The following is a 22710-nucleotide window of genomic DNA, read 5'->3' as shown; positions in this document are numbered from 1 at the left end:
GAGAAGAGCGGCCAGTGGATTGAGTGTGAGATCAGCCCAGAAAAACCTCACTCCAGACAACAAAACCAAGAGCTGCTGCTGCCTTGCACTGCACTGTCTGCATCTTATCCACTGACAGGACCGGATTCCCAACCAAAACCATCCTTCTACCAGCCTGCATACAGGAATATATCCACAGCAGCCTTCCTTGGACAACTTGGGACTACAACTTCGCTTGATATATTTCTTTTGCAGCACTTGTTAAAGCGATGGTCCCACTTTTCGATGGGAATTGCGCTCCATAAGCTGACCATGGTGTGTGGCGTCAGACAAGAAGAAGACTAAAAAGTAACAACAACAAAAACAGCTTCATAACCCGTGACTTTTTCCTACTCGTTAACGACCGGTGGCTTTATTAACTGGGGCAAACGATGGCTCTCTTCTCACGCTTTCTGGTGGCGCTGCTCTACGGATGCACGTTGCGCCTGCACGGCTCCTGCGCGCTGCCGAAGGACAGGAGGAAGGTGGATGATATTAAAGAAGAGCAGCAGGACTCATCGCTCCTCCATCAGGATACAATGACGGAGCACATGCAGATGCTCTACGACAAGTACACCCGGGCAGGGTTCCCCTTCAAGGACGGCAACACCGTGCGGAGTTTCAAAGCGCACTGGGGTACGTGTCCAAAAAAAAAAAAAAAGACCCGACGGGCGACGGCGCGCGTCGGGTCTTTAGCCCAGTGTTTCTCAAATGTTTACATTTCAAGGTCTTCCCTTAAACTCTGACAAGTGTACAAATGGAACCAAATGGACCCTTACGGGTCCATTTGTAGGCCTACACTGCCAGAGTTACAGACTTGTATGGGTCCATTTAGAAAAGGAACCCACATGCAGACTCCCTGGAATCCACTTTGAGAAACACTGCGTTAGCCAAAGATAATTGCAAATGCAGAATATTTCAAGAATATCAAAAAATATATATATATCCAATCTACTGTAGATTGGATATTTTTTTGTCATGTTGTAGTTGGTGTCTGGGGCCAAGTAGCCAACATAGCAAAGTTTACTACTAGTCTGCACCAGTGGTTCTCAAAGTGGATTCCAGGGACTCTGTGGGTTCCTTTAGGAGGGTCTCTAAATGTTAATTGTGGTAAAAGTTTGAGAACCACTGGTCTACAGAGGTTCATTTATGGCTGCTCCATTGCGCAACGGTGTTGCTTTGCTGTACAAAAGAACTGATCTACAAGCGGACTGTCAACTTGTTGTATAGTCTATCAGATCTATTCTCTCTTAAAGCAAGCGACACCGTCGATTTGCGGTGCGAGGGGAAAAAACAAACCAAACACAAATGCACCTGTTGATCTGATGGCGTCCTCCTCACAGCCTAGTCAACTGTTACCCAATAGAAGCATCTGTTATTAATCAGACCGTGCCACACGCACGCATGCACACACGCACGCACGTCATTGTTCAGCAGATCTACAAGCTCACAACTCATGACGCCAGAGGGGAGAGAAGGCTACAGCCTAGGTCCAACTTATTGTTAGTTTACTAAATAGATAGATGTTTGAGTGGTGGTACTACAGTTAATTTACCATTGTCTTCCAGTATATCAGCTCTAACCCACTTTATCTCGTTATTGTCATCGTTTGTTTTTAAAGGGGAACCATATTGGTTATTCATAACTTACTCCTAACAGCCTGCATGCTTTATGTTTGCAAGTTGCTGCTGGGTTCTCTCAATATCGCTGTCATTTTCCACATTTCTGCTCAGTTGATCAAACCGTGGATCTATACTGCCCCCTGTTGACTAATAACTACTCCTACTTGTAATATAATTTAAAGGGGCATTCCAGCCTTTCACACTCTTTGTTTGACATTTGGGGGGATTTTCCACACTTGTTTAATTTCTCAAAACCGTTTTTCAATATGTTATTTTCTGTTATTGTCGCCCTGTTCATGATTGCTTGTTATTGAAGTGTGATGGCTCTCGAAACATAGGCCTACTGTAGGCCTGCTATCTTATACAATCTGAGGATAATACAAAACTTACACTTCATCAAAATCCTATTCTGGTTGATTTCACAATTTATGCCCACTGTGTCGTGTTCCATCATTTCACTAAAATGTGCACTTTGTTTTTTTACAACAAGGGTTCGTATTTTAGATAGTCATTAGAGAAAAGATCGTTTTAGTGATTTTAACGATTTTGATTTGCATGCATGCCCCCAGGTTGGGGCTTGGGGGCATGCATGCAAGTGGCTAAATATGTATTTTTAGACACAATAAGCCCATTCCCAAGATGCACCGCAATCCTTCATGGGCAGATGTGACTTATGGGGGCTGGTGTAAATAGAAGCAAAGAAATTGCCAGCATATTGTGCCCCCACCCACTGAAATCAAAATACTAAAATCGCTAAAACAATAGAAAGCAGTAATTGAAAACATTTTAACACTCATCTTTTCTTTTCTCTAATTACAATAAAAAATATGAACCCTTGTTGTAAAAAAAGCAAAGTTGTCCTTTAAACAGAACTCCCCCATATGGAATGTCCCACCTGGTTATGCAACACCAGTGTCTGTCTGTCTGTCTGCCTGCGTGTCTGTCTGCCTGCGTGCGTGCGTCCCTTATGCATGTCAGGCATGCTCAGTCTATGACATCAGTACAACGACATCATATTGATGGCGTGCAGGCATGCTCAATTAGCCCGGTGGTAAAAACATTGAACCCGGGTTCAAATGGTGGCTATAGGACAATGAAAGTTTAAGTGGTTAATCAGCTGGTCTAATGCAGTGGTTCTCAACATTTTCAGGCTGCGACCCCCAAAATAATCATATTTAAACTGGGGACCCCCCCACCCTGACCCTTTGTTTACTGTTGAGTGAGAAAACAATGTTGCACATTAAGTTAATCATCTGGGGACCCCCCATCTAATGCTACTGTGCTCTGCACCCAGGTACCATCAACAAGAAGCAGCTGCAGGTGTTCAACCTCACCTCCCTCACCAAGTCAGAGGCCGTGCTGTCGGCTACGCTCCACTACTACATCGGGGACCTGAGGAACGCTACGGCGGGATGCGGCGGCTCCTCAAAGCGCTGCGGCCATCACCATCACCACCACCAGCACCACCACGGCTCTAGGGGACACACGGGACACGTCCAGATGGTCATCTGGAGCTTTGCCTCCGTGGACAACAAGACCAGGACGCTGGGTCACTGCGTGGTCAACGTGTCCACGCTCTACAGAGACTTCATCTCCTGGCAGTGGAAGGACATCACGCGCGTGGTCAACCAGGCCAAGCGACACGACGAGCTGCTCATCGGCATCGAGCTGGCGCCCGAGGAGGAGGGTCCCGCCCGGCCCTGGAAGAGACTCCTCTCGGACCGCTCGCCGTACATCCTGGTCTACGCCAACGACTCGGCCATCTCGGAGGCCGAGAGCGTGGTGACGACGCTGCAGATGCAGCGCTCAGTGACGACGGCGGGGGCGGCGGTGGGGGGAGCGGAGGGCTCCTCGGCCTCCCACAAGCTCGCGCTGCGGTCGACTAACGACACGGTGCCCGCCCGCCCGGCCCCGCGGCCCAGACACGGGCGCTCCGTCAACGTGCTGCTCCCGCTGCAGAACAACGAGCTGCCCGGGCCGGAGTACCCGTACCACCACCAGACCACCGGCTGGGACGAGGCCGGCCCCTACGAGCCCTACGACAACCACAACAACAACAAACAACCACAGGCCCGCCGGCCGCGCAAGAAGCCGCGCAAGAGCCAGCGGGGGCACAAGCAGATGCCCCTGCTGCAGTTCGACGAGCAGACCATCAAGAAGGCGCGTAAGAAGCAGTGGAACGAGCCGCGGAACTGCGCCCGGCGGTACCTCAAGGTGGACTTTGCGGATATCGGCTGGAGCGAGTGGATTATTTCACCCAAGTCCTTTGACGCCTACTACTGTTCGGGATCCTGCCAGTTCCCCATGCCCAAGGCAAGTCTTTCATTCTCTTTGCAACCTTCCAGCGCAGAAAGTCACTGAGTTTTATTCCAAAATCTCTCATTCTATACTTTCACATAACAACTTAAACCCTTATACTTCGAGTATCCCAGGTTTCTAAATCTAAAAGATTTTCTACAACAAATTTCAAACTTTTCACTGAAAATGATTGATCTACAAACTCGCATCGATTCAGGAGCTTGTAGAGCTGCAATTCTTTTCCATAGTTAGTTTCACCCAGGAATAGGATAGTCGCTAGGATGTGGTTTAAATGAGCAACTTCTGTACTTTTATTAAGACATTTCAGTTCAGCGTTGGGTTGACCGGGCCTTTTATCTTAAGGTAGGCTGCGGTATCCTCTGCTTTTGATATTCCCCCCTTTTTTTCTATTTTGAAAAACATTTTAAAATAGTGAAAACAGCCATTTTTTTCCAACAGGAAACTGGATAGTGCATGCAATGGGAGAGGACCTGGAGTGAACAGTACATTGCTTTTGCTTATCTGTAGTGCCATCTTGTGGTCCAAACGTTAATTTTTTGGCATCAGAATCTCATGGAGTCATATGAACAGTGGTGGGAAAAGTACTCAAATATTTTACTTAACTAAAAGTATCAATAGGCCTACTGCAATGTAGTAATACTCTGTTACAAGTAAATGTATTTCCAAATTTACTTGAGTGAAAGTACAAAAGTATTGGTATCAAATTGTACTTAAAGTACCAAAAGTAGAAGGACTCAATGGGACATTATGCAGAATGTCCCATTTCAAGTTTTCAAATGTATACAAATACATAGCAGATCTAAAAGCTCACGCATTGTGAGCTTGTAGATCAGCTATTTTAAAATGTAATGGCGGAAGAAGGTGGAAAGCGTCTGCTGCCGACACATAATAGTGAATCGTAGCGGCATTCGGGCAATCGCCGCCCTCCCTACGTTGTCATTGGCTAAATGCAAGAACGAGAGAACATGGACACCGACATTACTTTTCCAACAAATGCAACGGAGGCGCGCCGTCTCAGGCGACCGTGAGACACGTGAGACACCGCCGAGCAAGCGGTAGCGAGCGAGTTGCCATGTCGTGCGTTGCGAAGGTCGCATGAGCCGACTCAGCGTTGTTAGTAGTTGTAAACCAGGGGGCCAGAATAGTAAATAATGTTTGGGAGTGAACTGTCACTCAAAGTACCTCTGAGTACTCTAGGTACTCAAAGTACCTAGAACTTGTGCTCAGTCTGTGCCAACTAAATGCCACAGACTGCCATTCTGAAGGAGTTAGAAAGAGTTTCTTGTAGTCTCAATAGTTGTGAAATCACCTTTAAGACGTCTAGAGCAGTGTGGGATGACACTGGCCAGTGCCCCTGCACATTAAAAGTTGTTCAGTAACATGACACTGGCCAGTGCCCCTGCACATTAAAAGTTGTTCAGTAACATGACACTGGTCAGTGCCCCTGCACATTAAAGGTTGTTCAGTAACATGACACTGGTCAGTGTCCCTGCACATTAAAGGTTGTTCAGTAACATGACACTGGTCAGTGCCCCTGCACATTAAAGGTTGTTCAGACAGTAACATGACACTGGCCAGTGCCCCTGCACATTAAGGTTGTTCAGTAACATGACACTGGCCAGTGTCCCTGCACATTAAGGTTGTTCAGTAACATGACACTGGCCAGTGCCCCTGCACATTAAGGTTGTTCAGTAACATGACACTGGCCAGTGCCCCTGCACATTAAGGTTGTTCAATAACATGACACTGGCCAGTGCCCCTGCATATTAAGGTTGTTCAATAACATGACACTGGCCAGTGCCCCTGCACATTAAGGTTGTTCAATAACATGACACTGGCCAGTGCCCCTGCACATTAAGGTTGTTCAATAACATGACACTGGCCAGTGTCCCTGCACATTAAGGTTATTCAGTAACATGACACTGGCCAGTGCCCCTGCACATTAAGGTTGTTCAGTAACATGACACTGGCCAGTGCCCCTGCACATTAAGGTTGTTCAGTAACATGACACTGGCCAGTGCCCCTGCACATTAAGGTTGTTCAATAACATGACACTGGCCACTGTGGCCAGTGCCCCTGCATATTAAGGTTGTTCAATAACATGACACTGGCCAGTGTCCCTGCACATTAAGGTTATTCAGTAACATGACACTGGCCAGTGACCTTGCACATTAAAGGTTGTGTAAGTTTGTTCAGTAACAGGGGGTCTCTCCATCTCTCCCGCTCTTTATTAAACAGATATCATTCAATCACTGATCTCACTTAATTGGCAATCATGAGAGAGAAATCATACATGGGTACAGTAAATGAGGGATTGAATGTGGAGTCTCAGAACTAATGTTTGAGTTCCCGTTGGGCAGATCTTTATGCCCATATATGGTGTTCCATGATGTTGGAATGCCCGTTGGGAAGATCTTTATACCCATAGTGTTCCATGTTGGAGTGCCGGTTGAACAGGCTGTGATGTCAGAGTATCTCCAAATTTGGACACTGTTTAGTATCAGTGATGTCAGCATGCAGCTGTTACCATGGTGGCGACTCTTTTTAGTATCAGTGGTGTTAGTATGCAGACAGACGGCGGACAGACATTCAGATGAAATTGGATTGCATTTTCTTTTTACTAAAAAGCTGGAGAGATGGGGAGAGCTCTGCTCCAACAACGCTTACTACCAGCAAATAGAGCTTTAAAGTTGCACCATGTCACTTTCCTCTTCAACCCCGGATTGGAACCTGGGTTTCCTGTGCAAGTGCTGATAGAGCCTGCCTTTTTGCTCGCGGGATAAATTGAATCTTGACCATCAGGTCAAAATTCATGTCAGGTCCTGTGTCTGGTGTGGGTAGGTTCATTGAAAATAACATGGCCGTCTGTTTTGACGCTCGCCTTCCGCAGCTGGGGTGTGTTCCCCTTAAGTGTAGACTTTAGAACACAGACCTTCATCATGCTAGGCTCCCTCAATTGTTAACCCATTAAGACCTGAGGCAGATTCTATAAGTTCTCTAAATCCTAACAGTTTTCTGAAAAACCTATATCAGTGGTTCTCAAACCTTTTTATGTCAAGGATTAAGTATTATCATACTTTACCATACAGATTAAAATGAACTTGTATTCATTTAAAATGTGTACACTCTCAGACTTAAATGAACACTGAGGATCTTACAACTTAGATTGAGGTGCTAGGGGTAAAACATTTTGAGCGCTGCTAACTGCTCCTACAGTACATCTGGCTTTGTCTGTTTGTATGTATGTGTGTATGTATGTCCCACACTTGGCACATTGGCCAAGCTTTGTGGGACGTTTAACTCATAAAAAGCACGGCTCACTTCACACTGGGTGTGATTTTTATTTCGAAACAAATGGGGGTCTGTGGTCTAGTGCATATTGCTGTCCGGCAGAAACCTCTTATCTCCATATTCCATGTTGTGTTTTTTCGTAAATTAATGCACCACTTCATCATACTACAGTGATAAAAGTAGTAGATCAGGCGCGTTTCGAGCGTGCAGATCAGCTACTTTTGCTATTTTTGAAATCGAATCCTGAAAGGTAGCATTTCTTTAACATAATATGAGTTTCCATCTGACAGAGACCATATTAAACTGGGGATCCTTAACATTGAAAAGGGTGAGAATGGCTGCATGGCCCTCACAGCAAATCCACCAGGCTGCCTGTGTGATCTCACAGCTCTTCAGTCAGGCTGCTCTAAGAAGCTGGTAAATAGCCCTTATTTATCTTGTTATTGTGACTTGTGGCAAGTGGTCCTGTCAGTCACTTGAATCCCACCTATATGAATGAAAGAGGCTGCAGGTGCAGTAGCACGCGCCCACACACGAAAAATGCGGCCCCCTTTGAAAAAAATCAAACCTCGGTTCGAAGTGAAGCGGTGAACTTTTATTCTATATGTTCTAGAGCAGGGGTGGGCAACTTTGATGATGGTGAGGGCCACTATATTTCCACCTTCACTCCAGAGGGCCACAATGCATTTTGCTATTTCCTACTTTGTCATTCTAGTATCTCATACAAAAGAACCAAAAATAGCAGATCTACAAGCTCAAAACGCATTGCAACACGATGCGTTTTGAGCTTGTAGATCGGCTACTTTTTGCTTTTTTTTTTATTGGAATCTGGAATAATTTTTTTGATCTTTTTTAATTGGAATCCTGAAATGTAACATTTTGATTTAATTTCAAACGCATTTAGTTATATATTCATGTTAACTTCATGAACTTAAATACAAATACATTGGACATAAAAGGAAAAAAAACCATTTTAATACTACTATAGGCCTACTAGTCATTAAGCTACTAATATAGACTGACGGAATTAAAGCAGGTTTTTCAGAATTCAGAATTCTGAATTCTGAATGATTTTATCATATCTACAGATAAAACCTGTTCGTTCTGGACTGAAATGACCATATATGGACGTGGGGGACACACATGGGACACACATTTACGGACAGATAAAACCTGTTCATGCTTCAAAAATCTGGACACCCCTGATATAAGTGGTCTTCACCTTACCTTTACCTTTATCTGTGTTAATTCCGTTGACTAAAACTATGTCTAAAGATGTTTGTCGACTGCCCTTTTTCACTGACGAAAACAAAATAAAAATAAAAACTAAGCTATGATGGCTGCAACTAAGACTAAATATATTGGCTATTTTGTCAACAAATAGAAACTAGACTAATGTGTCGGCAGGGACTAGTGGAGGAGAGATCCAGTAGAACTAAAAGACAGGTCAGTTTGGGTGCGCTTGGGTGTTGCGCTCTGACAATAGCAGATCTACAAGCTCACAACATCGGCTATTTTCAGCACGCAACCAAGTGTAAAATCTGCCATTATGACGCAAAAATACATTTTTGTCAACAAATTCAACTGTTGATTAGTCGACAAAAATCTTATGAAATGTATATTCGATTAAAATCACAGATGACTAAAATATGACTAAAACTAAATTAAACTTTATTCAAAAGACTATCACTAAAGTAAATCTGTCAAAATGAACACTGGTGCACTTGTCTGCCCAGAGTTACGCTCGTGCAGCGCTACATGGGTTGATATATCTCATGTTTCTGTCCTCTCAGTTGCGTATCCAGGAATGAGATTCGGGGTAGGTGAATGCCATCCCCCGAAATGCCAGCCTCCTCCCGCTGTAGGCGAGTTTTATAGAGTAACTGGCAGGTACAGCCAGGTGATGGCCCAAACCCCTCTCCCATGTCACCCCATGAAAACAATAAATAGCAAAGATCTGCATCCCTACCAGCGAGTTGATTAATTGGCCGCCTACCCGTGAATGGACAAGGAACTGGTTGAGCAACATTTCTTCGGGAGCGGGGCTGTTATTCAAGGCCCTCTCCATATTATACTGTCCACTCAGGACTTTACACAATGGAAATAGAGAATTTTTCAGTCAAATCGTATTTTCTAATTTAGTCTAAATCAGATCACATAAGGTTAGGTGGTGGCCTACTCCGCCTGTCCTCTCTCAGGAGTTGTCCTCATGTCTCTGTCCTCTCTCTCTCCCCTGGCAGGCCCTGAAGCCCTCCAACCACGCCACCATCCAGAGCATCGTGCGGGCGGTGGGCGTGGTGCCGGGCATCCCCGAGCCCTGCTGCGTCCCGGAGAGGATGTCGTCGCTCAGCATCCTGTTCTTCGACGAGGACAAGAACGTGGTGCTCAAGGTCTACCCCAACATGACAGTGGACTCCTGCGCCTGCAGATAATGTCCCCGCGTCTCCGCTCAGACACACGCCTCAGATCTGAACGCAAGGAGAAAGAAGGTTAGTTTCTCATAAAGCTTCATTTGATTGGATCAGCAGTAGAATCGAACCAGGAAAAAACACCCATAAAAGATGTTGTGTTGTTTCCTGGTTCAAATCTGCAGCTGAGCCAATCAAATGAAGCTATGGAGAAACTGACCCCGGAGCAGGAAAAAAGAGAGAGAGAGAGAGAGAGAATTTAGGGATCACTCGACACGCAGCAAAGGGACACACACTTCGTCCGGTTCCTCACAGTCAGGTAGTCACGTGTGTGTGAGTGCGCGTGCACACACACACACACACACACACACACACACACACACACACACACACACACACACACACACACACACACAGATATCAAACCTCACCCATGGATGCTACTCTTTTGCCTTGGAGGAGAGTCCAGTGAAGCACCTGAAGTTCATATAGGAAGGAACAGATTAAAAGCATCTTCCTCACAGAAGTACAGAGATGGCTCATCATCATGGCTGCTTATTATCTATCGGAGGAAGAGGAGACGTGATCATTTTGAGGATCTAAGGCTTGTCGGAGATGTGTTTTTTGTTTGTTTTTGTTTTTCTACCCGAGAGACGTCAAAGTGGACGAATCAAATATTTTTTTTATTTCAACATACAAACAAAAATAAAAACAAAAAGCTATCAGTTTTTAAATCGAGAAAATAATACTGAAGTCTCCTCAGGTCCTCAGATCGGTGTTGGATTCCATAGCGTTGTTCGCCTCGCAGCCCCGAAGTCGCCTTTCCGTTGCCGAACTACAGCCACTTGCATGGTTTTCATTATGCTGTGTAATGTTTGTATTTATGTCTGTACTATCACTGTGTTACTCACTATACGGAAAATTACTGCCTAATCATTGCCTTGGCTGCTATAGAGAAGATATTTAGACCACCCCCCCACAAAAAAAAGCCAGAATTGTGGTGTAGACAGTAGATAGAATTACTTAAGCCAAAAGGACCCTTGCGCTTTTGTTTCTTTGTTTCTTTGTTTTTGGTAAAAAGTTAAAATGTTGGGATAATAATCTTTGCTTAGAGTGTTTGTTCATTAACAGAGGTCTCCCCGAATGTCTATCAAACTCTTTGTTAAACAGAAAACATTTAATAAGGAGAGAGAACCCATTCATCAGCTTAAATCTTTTTGTTTCAGTTCCAATTGTGGCTGCTCATTTCCTAATACAACTTTCAGATGTCACAGGGAGACCCCTGTTTCTGAACAAACACTCTATATATTATCACAATAATAGAGCTATTTAACACTTAATTTAACAAAACAAAAAGGAAAATCACTTACACCACCTTCAAGTTAATACTCTGGATTTTACAGCGTACCACTTACTCTGTGAAACATAGTTCTCATCACTCAACATACAGTACTGAGCAGTATAGAGCTGCTGCTGCTCACTTAAAGAGTGTCAATTGAACCACGAAGGTGTTTAAAATGGACCTTTTGAATTTGAATGAACACCCATTATTTTTGGCGTGTAGAATGCGTGGGGCCAGACGCAGTTTCTGAGTGCCTGAAACTGGGGTAGGGGAGCACTCGTCGGGGCAGGGCAGTGGCTGTGGCGGCCACAAGTGGAGAGGGCCAATCCTTCAGTAGCACCGGCCCAGCAGAGCAGAGAGACATCACATGATTGGTCCAATGGCTGGTCTATCATCTGAATGTCTGGGCCTAGTAGCCCAATCACAGGCTCCTGTGGCCCATGCCATGTCCCGCCCAAACATAGGCTATAACAGGTGATACCTGTACAACGTGTCGCTGCCTCGCCACAGCGTTTTGGGTTTGTAGATCTTCTATGTTCTCCCTGCTCATCCTAGGAATACAAATGCAGCTATTCCAGCGATCTATTTTAACAGCTTTTAAAAAATTTCCCGACATACGAGGTTTTCACACGACAGCGACGACAGGCAGGTGTAAAACCACAACATTTAAAAATAAAAGGCCACTCCATGATTGTCAGGCTCTATTATGCTTCTTTTATATTTCATTGTGCCAATGGTGGAAAGTAACTAAGTACATTTGTTGAAGTGGTGTACGTGTACAAATAGTGGTGGACAGTGTACAATGGAACCGTTCAATTTAGAAGCCCCTCAAGGAACCCTGAGAGTCCACTTTGAAAACCACTGTTCTAAGTAACATTTTGATCTACTTTTATTTGTTTCTACTTTTGTTACTTTATATAAGTATCAAAGCAAATACTCCGCCACAGGTTTAGTTACTATTTACTAAACCTATTTTTAATTTGCAATTAAACTACTGTATATGAAATATTATGTCAAGCTAAACCACCTCAGAATTGTACTTTTAAGTACAGTACTTAAATGTACATAGTTACTTTTCACTGCTACATGCATGCAGACATTTTATGTGCATTTACCGTAGGATATGCCCCGTTGAAGCTAGCCTTTTTTCTTTTCTTTCTTTTTTTTTCTAAAGACTTGTACATTGTTTGTGTAAATAGAACATTATGTTAATGATATCCTTAATTCACGTTCCTGCAGACAAACTGGTTTACAATGAAGCTGATGTCAAAGGCATCTAAAGAATAGTTTTATATCATATTATGGTACAAAAAATATATATGTTTCCTACGAGTGAACTGTGTCTTTTGATCATTATGATTGCTAAGGAGGATTATTGCAAACTGTATTGCGATTGATTCACTATTTTTTAATATATGAGATACATTTGTGTCAACAGCTAATTGCATATTATTTGTCTTTCTTACTTTAATGTGCCAACGTTAACCTGTTAAACAATATTGTTGAATAATCTACTCATAAACACTGCATTCCAAAGGAATATAGTATATACCTGTTATTTACAGTGGTCCCCAACCTTTTTCTGGATCAGGGTCCACTTGAAAGTGTTCGATGCCCACCCATGTGACCTCTAGTAATCCCATGGGTGGGCTCCATGTATTTTCAGAGAATGTTTTTTTGTTTTTTGTTTTTAAGTTTTGGTATCGCAATGAAAACTCATTTTTCAAGGTTTTTAAGTAAAGATTTTAAATTTTTTATATCAATGTTATATCATTAAAGGTAGGGTAAGTGATATTATTGTTATTTCTTTTTCTTGTTATTTTTTTTTTGGGGGGGGGGGGTACATCTCTATATTCTGATAGTAATCATTGCTATAGTGTTATTCTCCATCGCTTTAATAAACAGATAATACATGTTCAGGTAGGTGACAGTTTTCAGTCAATCAGGAGAGATTACACATTTAGCAGCTTCATTGCTCGTTTATTTGTGTCATCAGTTCCAATTCCACTTGTTTAATCTGTATCCTGACTGAGTTCTCAATCCTGATTTGATCAAATTGGTATGATGTTCTGTTTAATAAAGAGCTGGAGAGACATGGAGACTCCAAAAACAAACACTCTGTATGAATACTATCAGAATGTAGAGCTATTTAACACTTGTTCTTCTAACCAAACAAGTTCACTTACCCTATAACCTTTAATGAGTTCTTCTTTTGGGCCCCACTTACAATATCCTCTGGGCCCACCAGTGGGCCCCGGCCCATATGTTGAGAGCCACTGAAATATCGTCTTCAAATGAGTCTATTGTGTCCCTCAATATTCCAAGACTGTAATCTCAAAAAAGTTGTGACTGGAAGCAACAACAAACAGGGATCTTATTTCCATTCATAAAAACATATTTAAAATAATATTTGCTCATTTGGTTTCCCAGTATGGGACACGACTTCAAAGGCGAAACGGAAGTGTGGCGGGACATCCGAATTATTTTCAGTGCATTTTCAGCGCTTCCCATGTACAGTACCTTTTTCTTTTTTTCTTTTTGCAGTGCACATATGAAAGGCACTCAATTGCAGTGGTGGACAGTAAAGAAGTACAGACTCGAGTACTGCAAGTAAATTGACTTCACATGACTTTTTAGTTTTTTAAGCTTTTACGACTTTTCACTCCACTACATTTCTAGGAAACGATTTCCCAGGACCTTAACCACTGTCTGAAGCCCTATTTCAGAAACTAGAAGAAAAAGGCTATTCCTTTGTCATTCAATTTTGAATACCTGAGTTTTTATCTAGTATTACATTTTCTCTACTTCTTTCTTTTACAAATTTGTCAAAGCAATTTTCACTTATAGTCGAGTATATATTATATATACTTGATATATAATATTTGACCAGGAGTGTTGAGCTGGTCATTTTAAAAGTAGTTCTCCTGTCCAAAAAGTGTGGGCACCCAAGTAGGCTACTTTGAGTCAAGTACTGGTGTTAAGTACCTTGTCCACCACTGCTCCATTGTAATACTGTAATACTGTATATATCACCAGTTTTATAACAGCTTCTGTGACACTGTTCCTTTCTTGTAAATGTCCCGCTGTAGGTAAAAGGAAATGCTTGTACAATAAGCTTCATAAGAAAATATATTTGTATATGGAAATTAACTTTAATAACATGCATCTATTTATTTTCTGTATGTTGCATAATGTTGTGCGTTGCTGTGGAGCAGTGGTTCTCAAACCTTTTCATGTCAAGGAACCCCCAAAATATTAATTTGTTTTTTGCCATCTGAAGGTCTTGTTCCAGGGGAACCCCCCAAAATACAAGATGCGTGTCTTTAAAACCTTTCAAGAATATTCCTTTTCTTTTTTTATTCAACATTGTTTGGAAATAGCAGATCTACAAGCTCACAATGTTGTTCGTGAGCTTGTAGTTTGACTATTTTAAAATAGCCCCCCCCCCAAGGACCCCTGGGGGTCCCCGAACCCCACTTTGAGAACCACTGCTGTGGAGGGGGTTTTGCAAAGGTACACGGGTAAAATCCAGTGTTCATTTATATCTGTCTAACTCCCAGAGTGTATGAATGTTGACCAAATGGACCTTCCTTACCGGCGCATTTTGGTTATATTTTGCACTCACTGGGAGTTCATTTTAACACTGAGGATTTTAGTGTGTTAGGGGGGGAGGGGGGGGTTGACGGACATGTGTCATGGGAGCGCTTCCCTCTTCGCAGAGCATTCAAATAAATGAATAAAAGTCGTCTATGTAAGACGTCCATCACAGGTCTTTGTCTTTGTGAATCAACCACTGAATCAAAACCTTTGACGTCAACACGAGTGATTTCACTTGTTTGGATTCCATAGCAGCCAGCATGACTTCTGCAGACGTATTGAGAGCTTATAGATCGGCTATTTCCGGTTATTATTTTAAGATCAGAGCATTTGAAGTGATCAGAATCTTCCACAACATCTTAACATTCTTGGATATTTCACATAAAAGCAAAGGTTAAAGCAGTTGGAAAGACAGTTGATTGTCGTCAGAACATTTTTTACAATGAAAAGTATTTCCAGAAAAATGCAAAGGTAAAGCACAGGAAAGCCTGAAATGTTAGGCTCCATTCACACTGTTGGAGCAGGAGTACCTCTCCTGTGCTTCTCCTTGGCAGATGCACCCTTTTTTGGATGTTATCATTACATATAATTGCCGTCATTATCAGCACATTGTAATGGGCCATGCTCTGCAGCCTGCCGACTGGAGCTTTAGATTTCAGTCTAGTTCATTGCTTTCAGGTGAAGTCTAGAGGTTGCAACGATTATGCCTACCACGTGTGAAGACAATTCATTTCAAGAGTCAGTAGCCTAGTATATATAGTTTTGGCACTGGCTACTAGTTTCATCAAAATGGCACAAGAGCTATCAGCATATGGTTGTCCCAATGTGGTTCTTAAAGTGGGGTCTGGGAACCCCGGAGTCCTAGAAGGGGTTCCCCATACCAGCAAAATGTGTTAAACGAACAGCAGTGAGGTTGACATGACAATACATAATTGGCTTAGTCGTCGTTCATAGCCATTTTGGATGCTTCCTCTTCAAGAGAATTATTCCAAGTTCCACTTGGCTCAAATTCCCAAGAGCATTCAAATGGGTCTTGAAACAGCTAACTTTTTACATGAAACAATAAATAAACATGTTGCTCATGCAATCCCAGTTGTTTCATGTACTCTGCTGTCCCCATATTTTAAGTAGCTAGTTTCATTTAGTCCATGTACTTGTACAATGCTTCTTCATTTAAGTACATGAGGAATTGTCTTGTGTTCTAGAGTCTATGGAACACAAGACAATTTACTTTGAACAGCAGAAAAGTAGGCTTTATACACATAAGCACCAACTAGACACATCAATTAGTCACTGCTGTGCAGCTTCAGTTTAAAATAAAAACTTCCACACACACAAGCACTCCCTTCAGCTCTCAAACATCCATACAGTAAATGCATTTCCAGAGACAGCTGCGTTACAAAACCCAATTTTATTTTCATGCCATTTTAAAATTCAAAGGACTTTTCAAGTTGTTCAGGACCCTTAAACACAAACTCAGATTCCGTTGCCATCGACTTCACCCCAGTCTCATCATCCTGGAATAGATAGGAAACCATGTTAGCATAAAAAAAAAAACACCACATTCCTTTACAGCACAAGATACTGTTAGCCGAATCTCACATGAAAGTTGTGGTAAAGTTAAATCATTCAAGTGTCAGTTGCATCAAGAGTTGTAGAGAACAACCACTTGTAGCCCCATGTTATGCTTCGCATTACAGTGAAAATAGCCAATATACAAGCTTAACAATTGTCTCAAGTTCAGATGCATTCTCTTTTTAACAAAATGTAAAAACTAAGCACTCCACTCACGTCAGAGAACCACCTTTCGATGAGGCTGTGTGCAGCTTGGTACACAATGTCGTTATCGTGGTTCTGGAGCATCTCTAAACGGTCCAGCCCACCCAGTTCTTCAACCAGCAGACACAGCTTCTCAGTCTCTCCCAGCTTCTCCGCTGCCTTTAAGAGCAAAATGGAAGGGCTCACATCATACAGTAAATGATGTACTTGCAGTAGAGACGCAATTAGTTTTTTCTACCATTGCATTTCATGGCCTGGGGCTAAGACCTAGTCTGAAACCTGCCCCGTCTTCTTACCAAGAAGATGTTGCTGATACAATCCAGTATGACCAGGATGGTTTTGGAGTCTTTGACTTGCAGCAGGTCAATGATGGCCTCCAGGGCCCCACTCTGAACCAGCTGCACTACCTGCTCCACAGTGCCCCCACTGGTGAAGTTGGTGACTGCCCACACTGCCTCCCTTTGAGTTTTGAAGTCTCCCTGAAATAAATTACACAACTTTGTCACTCATTCAATGTATTATTTAACATGCTGTGCACCCCTACATCCACACTGCCATTTTAGTGGTTGCAGCTTGCGTGCTTTTCACTCTTCATATCAAGGTCCATTATTTATTCTGCATTTGAGCCACAGACCAACATAGTTTTATCCTCAGACCCAAAACTTTATTACTTAATATGTTGTTATCTTTGGATAAGAATTCCATGCTTTATTGATGTGGCATGAGAGAGATAACAGGCAAATGTAATAATGCTAAATGTTCTAATTAAGTAGACTTCTTGTAATTTAAGTAATGCAGATGTTTAAGAATGATTTAACTCTTAGAGAGCGTACAATGAAACCAAAATGCACCCGTGAGGTTCACAACAATAATGGTCCATATGGTTACAAATTCTCAAATTTAGCTGGAGACCACCTGGAAATCCTCAGGGACCACTGGTTGAGAACCACTGCACTACCCTACCAACTATTGGTGTACTTACATTCCTGAGGACGTGTACCAGTGGGGGTATCAAGCCACAGGTAATGATCTGTTGGATTTGCAGGCATGATCCTGCAGCGATGTTGGACAAGGCCCACGCTGCCTCCTTCTGGACGCTGGGCTTGGGGTGCCTCAGCAGTTCAGGCAGCACGGTCAGAACGTCAGCATCAATGGCCACCTGGGTCTGGACATCTGATCCACTCACTATGTTCCCAATGCAGCGCAATGCTGGAACCTGGAAGTTGACATTAAGCAGTACTTGTGAACCACCAACGTCAGTATTCATGGTACAAAACAAATGTTACCATAGCATTTAAGCCTAGAAGTGTTGCCTGCTTGCCATTAAAACAACATTTTCATTTTACTACTGTGGTCTTCTAAAGAGGACACGATCAAGTTACGAAAAAAAAAGTAGATTATTCAGTCAGAATCCCATGACCAGCATCTACCAAAGGCAATATGTTACCGTCACAATTCACCAACTGACATGACCACAAGAACATACTGTAGATGTCATTAGCAACTTCTTAATGTTGACCACAAATCTTTTGAATAAGCCTCTGTACACCAACAATAAAAATATCTTGAGAAACATTTACCAACACGCCAAGCTCCTTATGCCCCATGAGAGCCACCAGCCGAGAAACTATGCCGGTTTGGACCACGATGTCGATGCGGTCGTTGGAGCCGTCCGTGAGGTAGGAGACCGCCCAGCATGCGTCAGCCAGGACATCTTTATCACTGAGGTGCAGCAGCTGGGTCACAGCCGGCAGTACCTGGGGGAGGAACCATAGGAACATGAAACCTCTTTGTAGGTCCAGAACACGGGGCACGTCATGAGCCACCAATATGTACATTCAACATGCCGTTACCTGCTTGACTGCAGGCATGGGTGGAAAGGGATTCTTGTGCCGGCACAAATTAGACAGCGTCCAGGTCAAGTTACGCAGGTAACCCACCTGGAATAGGGTTTTTTATTTTTTTTAAAGAAAAAGTGTCAAGGCGTATTCTTGACAAGCCTGCAAAGCCATTAACTAATTAATTCAAGCAACTACATCTTTACATTTTAAACTCAACTTACAGGGGTTTCAGGCGTTATCTGGGACAGCAGTGCCGGCAGGACGTTAGAATTGATCAAGGTATCTCTATAAGCCGGACCATCACCTGAGAAGAAAATACACCAATAGTGGCTACAAATCAAAAATGCCTTTTGATGGCTAGATGAGCCTTCTATCGCCTTTCCAGTCCATTCCACCCACAGAACCCAGGCAGGTTTCTAGTACAGAGATACATTTTAAATTTCAGCTTTACCAGCGATGTTTCCCAGAGCCCAGACAGCCTGTTCGCTGATGTGCAGATGTGGCGACGCCAGCAGGGAGATGAACACTGGAACAGCTCCATGCTCCACCACCTGCAAACAGACCGTCTGTTTCAGCTTGCCATTGGAAACTCAACCTCATGACCCTAAAAGGAAGCTAAGTTTGCATGAAGCTTTACAAATTAAGCAAATCTGCTTTTAAACTCTACATTGATCTAAGGATAATATGATAAAATTTGATTTACACATTAAAACAGGAAAGCATGAATGTTTTGCGTTGGACATCCAAAAATGGCAGATATACAAGCTCACAGCGTGTCACTTTGAGCCACGTACGCCGCAAACTTGTCCATCTGCTACTTTAAAAAGTCTTGAACGTGTGAGAACTAGGCCACCGTTATAAAATGCATTTGTAGAATCGGCCTCAGGTCTTAATGGGTTGGGGGGAGGGAGCAAAGATACAGTAGGCTACAAGGCCATCAACAAAGGCAAGTGAGGTACACGTGATTATGCACCTGTTGAGTATGCCATGAGGTTCCAGAAGCGATGTTGGTGAGAGCCCAGGCTGCTTCAAACTGCAGGAGGATGTCATCGTCCATACCCAGGAACTCCACGAAACGGGTCAGCAGTCCTGCGTCCACAACCTCCTTCAGAGGAGGGTCCTTCTCCCGTGACAGCAGCTTCCTGCAGTTTAATTATCATTTCCAAAGCCATGATCAGGTTCTAGCTATTAGTAGGGCAAGTGATATATAGAGTGTTTGTTCAGGAACAGTGGTCTCCCCAGCACTTTAATAAACATTCAGGTACATCGTAGATGACAAAATGTCACCATTTATCAGCTTTATCAGTGTCTGCTCATTTCTTTGTCATTACTTCAAATTTCACTCGTTTAATCTGTATCCTGACAGTTCTCCATCCTGATCCCGACCTGAAAATGCATTTTCTGTTTAAGAGCAGGAATTCAGGAGACTCCCATTACTGAACAACACTCAGTCTAGGACAATGAGAAGGCTACCATCAGAATATAGATAAAACACTGGTTAAGAAAATCACTTACCCTACCTTTAAGTCTACAGCATTTTCTCTAGTTAAACCACCTGTAGGCATCAGTATAAAGTCTTGTCAAGTCATTTTGACCAATAGCATATAGCTAGGCCTAACTGAACTGCCAAAGTAACACTTTAACTCACAGGCCACAACAGACAGCATTGTAGCTTACCTGGCTGCCTGACAACCTCGAGCTTGCATCTCTTTGCAGTCGCTGTTAACAGCTGCAATGATATCCACAAGATTCATGGATAGCTCCTAAACATGACAGAAAGTTGAGATCATTTAATTAATTTAATAATCTGATTTAGGCCTAGTAGGCCTACACCTCCTGCAAGGAGTGAAAAACAAACAGAAGTGCCAACTGACATTTTTCCCGGTGGTGTGGTCAGGGGAAAGGGCGTCCTCATCAGGCAGAGAGGATAGGGTGATGTGCCTGCGCTTTAGGAAGTTCTCGTTCTTCTGAGCTTTACGCAGCTCCACGGTCTCCGAAATCCTTTTCTCCCGAAGTTTCTGCGTGCAAAGATGATGAGGAAAGAGTTATGATCGATAAGCGTAATCTAACCCTTGTATAAGCATGCAGGTTAATCATCAGAGTATGGCAACTTACGTTGGGATCCTTTCCCTTGTTTTTGAATTGAGAGATGCGATCATCAGTAACGTTTTTGGTAGGCATGGTGGACCTCTAGACTTCACCTGAAAGCACTGAACTAGACTAAAATCTAAAGCTCCAAAGATAACAACAGGTTGAGTTGAAGGCTGAAGCTTTAATAGCCAATGCCCATTCCGGTTCAGGTGAATGTATTTAGCAATCAGCGCATGTCCATCAATGATCCAACCAGCAGGCAGCAAACAGGCACCTATCTGCAGCCACATGGGTCACTTCCTGCCACTTGTGGAGGTTCCTGTCTAGCGTGGAGATGAGAGGTAGACCTACCCCAGCATGCTGTTGCAGATAAGTAGTCTTGGACAAACCGTCCATGTCTTTTTAGACACAATAAGCCCATTCCCAAGATGCACCGCAATCTTTCAAGGGCAGATTTGACTTATGGGGGCTGCTGTAAATAGTAAAGAAAATTGCCGGCTTATTGTGTCTAAAAATACATATTTAGCCACTTGTACGCATGCCCCCACCCACTGAAATCAAAATAGGGCTTTCTAAAATCGCTTAAACAATAGAAATCAGTAAAAAAAAATTAAGACTCATCTTTTCTTTTCTCTAATTACGATCTAAAATATGAACCCTTCTTGTAAAAAAACAAAGTTGTCCTTTAAGTGTGTTGCACACACATACTGTAGACAGGGGCAGGGAGTTGAACCAATATCCTTGTGATTACCAGACAAGGCAAACATGCAAAAATACAACATAAATGTCTTTGGTGTTGCTGTGGTAACGCCTGAATGGACCAGACAAATATTTACCATGATGCACACCATGACATCTGAAAGATTATCAGCCCTGTGGGCTGTGGGACATCATCTTATCATTCATATTTCCATATTGGTGTAGAACTGATGTTGAATAATATTAACATTAATAATTCAAATGTGTATATTGTATAATTTGAACAGGCCATGTAGGCCTATAGCAAGTTATTGAATAAGAACACCACAGTTGTATGAAAGTATGATTATTGGCTGAATACCGGTATTTATAGATGACTTCAGTTATTGTTACTGCAATCTGCTGGAATCTAGAGAGGTTACTGTTAGTGTGAATAAGAAGCAGTAGCCTACATCCATTGTAGCTTTGTGCACAAAACCTGTAGAAAACCAGTCAATGATTAGATCAGTGGTTCTTACACTGTTTCATTGCATGGACCCCCAGTGTCATGGTATGCATCAGGCCACGGACCTCCGTAACTCTGAGAGAGTCCAAATGGAACCAAATGGCCACAAAGTCGTATTTAAAATAAATTAAGCTTGACTGTGCGTGCATATTCTCTGACCAAAGATGAAACTGAAAAAGAAGACAGCAGGTGGCAGTGTTGTACCAATAACGATGTTTTCAAGCAGTATAGCATGTTTGACTGTCATTCTTTTTCACTTGTGTTTTGAGGTCAAGACTCAGGAGTCAGGTTTTAGGTTCATTTTGAGTTACAACAGTGGTTCTCAACCTGTGGGCGGGTCCCCACAGGATTTTGGGAGGGTCCCCTAGATAGATGATTACTTAAAATTGTTTTCTCACTCAACAGTAAACAAACCAAATAGGCCTACACAGTTTAAGTATACACAACAGGGTACATACATTTAATATCTCTAAAATAAAACAAGACACCCTATAAGGGCGAGAAGCCACCTCGCCCTAAAGGGCGAGAGGTTGCGCACATGGGTGCTTTGGCATGTATAGGGCCTATCCTTCTGCTGAGCTGGTCGAGTCATCACTGTGATGTCAGGACAGGTCAGCTATATCCATATGGAGTATGTGAGGTCAGATGTAGAGGTATTGACCAGCTCCATATATGGAGATCTAGTTGATGATCCAGTCGTCTCCATATATGGATATCCAGGGTTTGATGAGGTCAGTGTCATGATCTTCATTGCGACCGTCAGGTCGCAGTTTAGTATCAAAACCTCCACCGGCCGTCCGTCCGTCGGTCACACGTCACACCTTTGCCCTGCTCATATCTCCGCATCAGTATGACATCACACTGCTTGGTGTGTGCCGTCAGGGTCATTTGTGTACGGTGTGATGTCATACTGATGTCAGCAGTGTGATGTCATACTGATGTCAGCAGCTATGTCTCTATATATGGAGTTATATGTTGTTCGTGTCCAAATATGGGGCTTGTGAGGTCAGACTTAGTGAGATTTGTCGGTTATCTCCATATATGGAGGGATGTGTTGGTTATCTCCATATCTGGAGATTCAACCTTCAACGATTTTGACATCTTGTTACTAATCTGTCGGTAGATAATGCCGGTCTTATATAAGGGTCATTTGTGTACGGTGTGATGTCATACTGATGTCAGCAGTGTGACAGGAGAT

General features: G+C 43.0%; 2 protein-coding genes across 2 annotated transcripts; one reads left to right on the top strand and one right to left on the bottom strand.

Moving 5' to 3' along the window:
- Positions 1 to 410: 410 nt before the first annotated feature.
- On the top strand, positions 411 to 9682 carry bmp3 (bone morphogenetic protein 3; the record flags this gene model as incomplete). Its single annotated transcript, XM_080738765.1, has 3 exons — positions 411 to 654; positions 2935 to 3953; positions 9491 to 9682. The coding sequence occupies 3 exons, from the start codon at positions 411 to 413 to the stop codon at positions 9680 to 9682; spliced, it is 1455 nt and encodes a 484-aa protein (XP_080594891.1).
- Positions 9683 to 9712: 30 nt separating this feature from the next.
- kpna7 (karyopherin alpha 7 (importin alpha 8)) lies at positions 9713 to 20398 on the bottom strand (the record flags this gene model as incomplete). Its single annotated transcript, XM_080738764.1, has 12 exons — positions 9713 to 9718; positions 16389 to 16535; positions 16673 to 16855; positions 17359 to 17592; positions 17957 to 18133; positions 18230 to 18316; positions 18439 to 18521; positions 18669 to 18768; positions 19191 to 19359; positions 19895 to 19980; positions 20092 to 20235; positions 20333 to 20398. The coding sequence occupies 12 exons, from the start codon at positions 20396 to 20398 to the stop codon at positions 9713 to 9715; spliced, it is 1482 nt and encodes a 493-aa protein (XP_080594890.1).
- Between the last annotated feature and the right edge of the window lie 2312 nt (positions 20399 to 22710).

This window comes from Nannobrachium achirus (genome assembly GCF_963921795.1).
Source record: "Nannobrachium achirus genome assembly, chromosome: 12".
In the NCBI taxonomy this organism is placed as follows: domain Eukaryota; kingdom Metazoa; phylum Chordata; class Actinopteri; order Myctophiformes; family Myctophidae; genus Nannobrachium; species Nannobrachium achirus.
Note: the sequence above shows the minus strand (reverse complement) of the source record. Positions and strands in the feature narration are given on the sequence as shown.